The sequence below is a fragment of the Nicotiana tomentosiformis genome, chromosome 6, assembly GCF_000390325.3.
Source record: "Nicotiana tomentosiformis chromosome 6, ASM39032v3, whole genome shotgun sequence".
NCBI lineage: Eukaryota > Viridiplantae > Streptophyta > Magnoliopsida > Solanales > Solanaceae > Nicotiana > Nicotiana tomentosiformis.
The window spans coordinates 104,039,460-104,046,292 of NC_090817.1; the positions used below are offsets into that span (position 1 = coordinate 104,039,460).

The 6,833-nt window shown below is 42.2% G+C and overlaps 2 protein-coding genes across 2 annotated transcripts; both read right to left on the reverse strand.

Annotated features, from left to right (window-relative positions):
* Nucleotides 1–534: 534 nt before the first annotated feature.
* Nucleotides 535–1,338, reverse strand: LOC138894518 (uncharacterized). Its single transcript, XM_070179219.1, has one exon. The coding sequence runs from the start codon at nt 1,336–1,338 to the stop codon at nt 535–537; it is 804 nt and encodes a 267-aa protein (XP_070035320.1).
* A 557-nt stretch (nt 1,339–1,895) lies between these two features.
* Nucleotides 1,896–4,363, reverse strand: LOC138894519 (uncharacterized). The gene is made up of 4 exons (XM_070179220.1): nt 4,249–4,363; nt 3,492–4,140; nt 2,579–2,814; nt 1,896–2,230 (listed from the first exon to the last, which is right to left on the reverse strand). The coding sequence occupies exons 1-4, from the start codon at nt 4,361–4,363 to the stop codon at nt 1,896–1,898; spliced, it is 1,335 nt and encodes a 444-aa protein (XP_070035321.1).
* Between the last annotated feature and the right edge of the window lie 2,470 nt (nt 4,364–6,833).

Below are 6,833 nucleotides of genomic sequence, written 5' to 3' on the forward strand. Positions count from 1 at the left end.
ATTTGCGGCTTGTATGTTGTAGAATTCTGATACTTGATCTTGAATTCTTCGCACATGGCTTTCATCAAGTCGTTGTTGAGATTGGCGGCATTGTGAGTAATGATTGACTCAGGTACTCCAAATCGACAAATGATACGATCCCGAACAAAATCTGCTACTACCTTTCTAGTTACAACCTTATAAGATGCGGCTTCAACCCATTTCGTGAAGTAGTCTATAGCCACTAGAATGAACCTGTGTCCGTTTGAAGCTGCGGGTTCAATTGGCCCAATGACATTCATACCCCAACTAGAGAAAGGCCAAGGCAAACTTGTTGCATTGAGTTTATTGGGAGGCACTCGTACCATATCATCATGTATCTGGCATTGGTGACACTTTTGAACATATTTGATGCAGTCTGTTTCCATAGTCATTCGGAAATACCCTACTCTTAATATTTTCCTTCTTGGCCAGAACGAAACCATTCATGTGGGGTCTGTAATTTTCGGCATGTATTTCCTTGAGCAATCTAGACGCCTCTTAGGCATTGACGCATCACAACAATCCCAAATCGGGAGTCCTTCTATACAGAATTCCTCCGCTCTGAAAAAAATGGTTGGCCAATCTTCGAAGCGTGCGCTTCTGAGTATGGGTAGCACTCTCTAGATATTCTCCCTTTTCCAAGTATTCCTTGATGTCGTGGAACCATGGATTTCCGTCAATCACTTCTTCAACATGAGCACAATAAGTTGGTAGCTTATGAATTTCTATTGGGATATGATCAATGAAATTCTTGTGTGGGTGTTGTATCATAGAAGACAAAGTGGCTAATGCATCTGCAAACTCATTCTGAATCCCTGGAACATATTTGAATTCTATCTTTGTGAACCTTTTTATCAGCTCTTGTGCACAGTGCAAGTATGGCAATATTTTGGTGTTCTTCATAGCCCATTCTCCTAGAACCTGGTGCACCAACAGATCTGAATATCCGATTACCAGCAACTCCTGAACGTTCATGTCAATAGCCAACCTGAGACCCAAGATACAAGCCTCATATTCCGCCATATTGTTGGTGCACGAAAACTTGAGTTTTGCGGATATCGGATAGTGTTGACCGGTTTTTAATTCTAAGACAGCTCCAATACCCACTCCCTTGAAGTTTGCTGCTCCGTCAAAGAACATCCTCCAACCATCGTACGCCTCAATAATATCTTCTCCTACAAACGATACCTCCTCGTCAGGAAAATACATTTTTAATGGTTCATATTCTCCGTCTACGGTATTTTTTGCCAAGTGATCCGGCAATGCTTTCCCTTTGACTGCCTTCTGAGTTACATAGACGATGTCGAACTCACTCATCAATATTTTCCACTTTTCTAACTTACCCGTGACATGGGTTTCCGAAAGATGTATTTCAGCGGATCCATCCTTGATATGACATATGTAGTGTACGCACATAAATAATATCTCAACTTATGGGCTATCCATGTCAAAGCACAGGAAGTGCGTTCCAACAAAGAGTACCGGGCTTCGTAAGGCGTGAACTTCCTTCTCAGATAATATATCGTCTGCTCTTTCCTTCCAGTTTCATCATGTTGTTCTAAAATGCAACCAAACGCCCCAACCAACACAGACAGATAAAGTAGCAGAGGTCTTCCTAGTTCTGGTGGCACAAACATGGGCGGTTTAGATAAATACTCCTTGATTTTGTAGAAGGCTTTCTGGCATTCCTCAGTCTAGCTTGTCACAGCATCTTTCCTCAGCATTCTAAAGATTGGCTCACATATCACCATTGATTGTGCTATAAAGTGGCTGATGTAATTGAGGAGACCTAGAAAACTCATCACATCTTTCTTATTCTTTGGAGGTGGTAAGTCCTAGATAGCTTTAATTTTTGACGGGTCTAGCTCAATACCTCAGCGGCTAACGTTTAAACCTAACAATTTTCCAGCAAGAACTCCAAAGGCACACTTTGTAGGGTTCAACTTCAAGTTGTATTTTCGAAGCCGATCGAAAACTTTCTTCAGGTCTGCTATGTGATCTGAACTCCTTTTAGATTTGATGATAACATCATCCACGTACACCTCTATTTTCTTCTGTATCATGTCGTGGAAGATAGTCATCATGGCTCTTGTGTAGGTGGCCCCAACATTCTTTAAACCAAACATCATTTTGTAACAATATATTCCCCATGGTGTGATAAAGGCAGTCTTTTCGGCATCCTCTTCATCCATCCAAATCTGGTGGCATCCTGCGAAGCAATCCACGAAGGATTGGAGTTTATGCTTTGTGCAATTGTTAATCAGTGTGTATATGTTAGGCAGCGGGAAATAATCCTTAAGACTTGCACTGTTCAGATCTCAGTAATCGACACATACTCTATCTTTCCCATCTTACTTTGGAACTGGCACTATGTTGGCCAACCAGGTCAGGTATTTGACCACTCGGAGAACCTTGGCTTTGACTTGCTTGGTTACCTCCTCTTTTATCTTCAAACTCATATCTGGCTTAAACTTTCTGAGCTTCTGCTTCACCGGTGGACACATGGGATTGATGGGTAGCTTGTGAGCTATTATGGATGTGCTTAAACCAGTCATACCGTCGTAGGACCATGCAAAGATGTCTTCATACTCCTTCAGGAATATGATATACTCTTCTTTCTCTGACGGTGATAGATGAATGCTTACACGAGTTTCTTTGACTGTTTCGGAATCCCATAAGTTAACGGTCTCAGTTTCCTCCAAATTAGACTTTGGTTTGTTTTCCAAATTTTCTACTTCTTTGACGATTTCCTCAGGTATTATATCATCTTCCAGATCTTCTGAGTCAATGTTCCTTATGTTGCGTTGTCACAGTTGTAGGTTCATCTGGATATGTAATAATTATGATGAAATGAATGTAGAAAGATAATAATAAATATGAAAAGCAGTAATGCATTAAAACTTTAAGATGTCAACAAATATGACTCGATGGCTCGAGTAATTATTTCAAAATAAAATATTGAAAATATCTTAAATGCTTAAAATTATTTGAAAGTAGTTCATGCTAATTTTCCAGGCTACCCAGGAACTTGGCGAGCCCGGGACGGTGCATCGGTCCAGTTATTGAGAACGGATCCTTATTCCATTGTTTGAATAGTATGGTCTTCCTCCTCCTCCTCCTCCTCCTCCTCCTCCTCCTCATCGATTGTACTGCAGCCCATGTCTTATTTATCTAGAAACAAGTCCCTCATGCCGACCAAAACCTCATCTTCCTTAGATACCCACATCATGTCAGCTTGATGGAATGTCTGGTGCAACGGTGGTACGGGTTGTTCCAATGGATAATAAGGGGCATTCCATGGCAGTGTCCAATCGTGACATTCTTTTCGTGTATATTCATATCCGAGTCCAAAGGTCGTGCCATGGTATTGTGGTTGTACGGGTTTGGTGATCCCCTGAAGCTTTTTGTCAAGACCCTTACCTGGTTCATATCCCTTCTATAGCAATATGCTTTTTATCTTCTTGCTCTACCATCGGTCTTTCTCAATTGTTTTCACCCATTCAATATGGTGATATGTTTCTCTGCCCAACTTCCTCCTATTTTCGATGACTGGAACGGTCTGATTAGTGTAGATGGGGTTGTTTCTATCTCCATGAATGATCACCTCCTGATGATTCCACTCAAACTTTACAGCCTGGTACAGAGTTGAAGCCACTGCCCCGGCTGCATGTATCCATGATCGTCCTAACAATAGATTGTAAGTAGCATATATATCTAGCACTTGGAACTCAACATCAAACCAATTTAGACCCATCTGTAGATCGAGGTTGATCTCTCTGATAGTGGCTCTCTGAGATCCATCGAACGCTTTCACATTCATGCTTCCCATTCGTATCTCGTGTAGGCCTTTACCCAATCTCTTTGGAGTGGTCAGTGGGCATATGTTCAGACTCGAACCTCCATTTATCAAGACTCTAGCGATGAACTTATCCTCTAATTGCACTGTGATGTGCAATGCCCTATTGTGACTCAGTCCTTCTGGTGGTAACTCATCTTCGTGGAAAGTGATTTTATGGCTTTCCAGTACATGTCCGACCATGTTATCCATCTCTCCACTAGTGATGTTGGCGGGTACATAAGCTTCACTTAACACCTTCATCAAAGCATTCTTGTGTGCGTCTGAGTTTTGCAACAGTGATAAGATGGATATCTGAGCAGGAGTCTTGTTCAGGTGGTCAACAACAGAGTACTCCCTTGCTTGTATATTCCTTTAGAGATCGCCAGTGCCAGTCTCAATAATAGGTGGCTTAGGTGTAGCTTCTTTGCTTGTTCCTCCCAGATTTTCAAGTATGTAAACACTGTCAGTCCTAGTCATACCTTGCGCGGCACTTGTTTCTTCCATTGTGTCTTTTCCCTTTCTCCTTGCTTCCGCAACATAATCCTACGGGATGGCATCAGACTCGTAAGATGGTGTGGGAGCTACCATTATAGTGAAAGGTGTAGCTACCTCAACTTTAAATGGCGCCTGGGTTTGAATCACAACTGGCGTTAGGGTGACAGGAGATGTTTTAGGAGCGTCTCCCTCTTGAATAAGTCCAATGGACCCTTCCTGATCCCACTCCTCATCAGTTTCTATCACGTTCACTCTCTCGCCTCTGTGATCCGGGGGAGGGTTGTTGCGAACATTTGGTGTAGCTTCCTTTACTTGTATAACCTTAGTGTCGATCAGCGTTTGAATTTTGTCTTTCAATGTGCGGCACTCCTTAATGGTATGACCCTTCATGCCTGAATGATAAGAACATGTTTTGTTAGGGTTGATCCATTGGGAGGAATTTTCCACAACAACAGCAGGAATAGGGGTGACGTAACAAGTGGCCTTTAGTCTCTCATATAGTTGGGCTATGGGTTCAGCAATTAGGGTGTACTGTCTGGGTGGTCTGCGGTCGAAATTAGGACGCGACTTTGGGTAGTATTGGCGGGCGGGTGGAGGTGAATGGTAATATGAAGGTTGAGTATTGTACGTATGATAGGTGGTGGAAGGGTATTGGTATTTTGGGGGTGAGGGTTGATATGTGGATGGAGGTGTTGGTATGTGAGGGGAGACTTAGGGCCCTGGGCTACCATCACGGCACCCACTTCTTTCTTCTTTAAAATACCTCCTGATTGCAAAGCTTTATTTTTGGCCTGCCGTGCCTCGAAATTGGTTACCATACCATTCTTAATTCTTTCTTCTATTCTTACTCCTAGCTTGATGATGTCGGAGAACTTGTAATTTTCAATGACCATCAACCTTTCATAATATTGTGGATCTTGAGCTCTAACAAAGAACTTGTTCATTTGCTCTTCTTCAAGTGTTGGCCTTACCTATGCGGCCTCTGATCTCGAATGAGTAGCATACTCACGGATGGTTTCTGTTGGTTACTTCTTGAGGTTTTGAATGAAGAAAATGTCTGGCGTGTTTTCCATGTTGAACCTGAATCTATCCATGAAATCTGATGCCATACTCACCCAATTAACCCACTTCTTTGGGTTTTGACTTATGTACCAAGAAAAGGCGTCCCCTTAAGGCTTTGCATAAACAGTTTCATGCGGATTTGTTTATTTTTTCCCATTCCTACAAGCTTGTCCCAATATGTTCTCAGATGCACCTTCGGATCACCAGTACCATCAAACATTTCGAACTTGGGAGGTTTGTACCCCTCTAGCAGTTCCACATCCGGTTGAATGCACTGTTCCTCATAGTTTAGACCTTCAACGCCTTTCCCCCCTTCAACCTCTGGACTCTCCCTGTGAGCTTCTTGAGTTCCTCTGTCATGATTCTAATGAGTAGGTCCTTCTCAATTGATTCGGGTATGCATAGGGTTTATTGTGGGGTAAGGGGTAAGGTTTCCACATATATCGGGTTGCTTTGATCAATTCCCGAAACTTGGGTATATGGGTGGTCATTGGTCAAGTTTTGGGGATCGGGAGTGGGTTGTGGCGCATTTTGGGGAGTGTGATAAGTAGTGGTTTATGGGTATTGAGTTGGATGATAGTGGTGGTGTTGAGGGGTTGGCACTGAAGGCGGGTTAAGGTTTTGGGGAGGTGCGGGATTATGATACTGGTGTTGTGCGGGAAGATTCGGAACTATGGGTAGTGGATTCTGATTTTGTGCATTTTGTGGTGGTCTTTGGTTTTGGGTCGTCGGGTTTTGCTGGTGGATGTCGAGAACATTGAGAGTGAGGGAGAAGTTTGCCAGATTTCGGACTTGCTCAAGCTCGCCCTGTAATTCCAAGATTTTCTATTCCAAACGTAAGACCAACTTATTCTGCCGCGGAGTACTTCTGCCATCTGAAGTTTCAACATTTTCTGTTATAGCAGCATTGTCTTTCCTGATACCGCTTAAATCATCCATTTTCTATTTTCCCTTGCTTTTAATTTTCAGGTCTCTAGGTGGAGGAGGAGGTGGAGGACCTCTGGATATAGTGTGGTATTTTGATGATGCCAGTATGCACGAACCAACCTTTGAGAATGGGAATAATAAAAATAAAAAAAATAAAAAAATAACCAAGTGAGTAAGGTGAAATAAAAGAGTGTTCGCAATATTTAAATATGTTTCACAAAATCATGTAATAATTCGCGTCCTAATTTGGGGGACCTCATTATGCTTGAGGTAGGCCTAAGCGACACAAAGACTTGGAGAAAATTGATGTCAACTTTGCTTCATTTCATTAATGCAAAAATAAGCCAAACAAGCTTTCACTAAATCGATAATAATAATAAAGTCACTAATGGCATCAAGCCTTATTACATCGAAATCTAATCTAAGCTAGAAAGCAGTAAAGAACATTATCTCCTAATCTAATGGTCCCTGAAGGACCTTCTCTATGCTT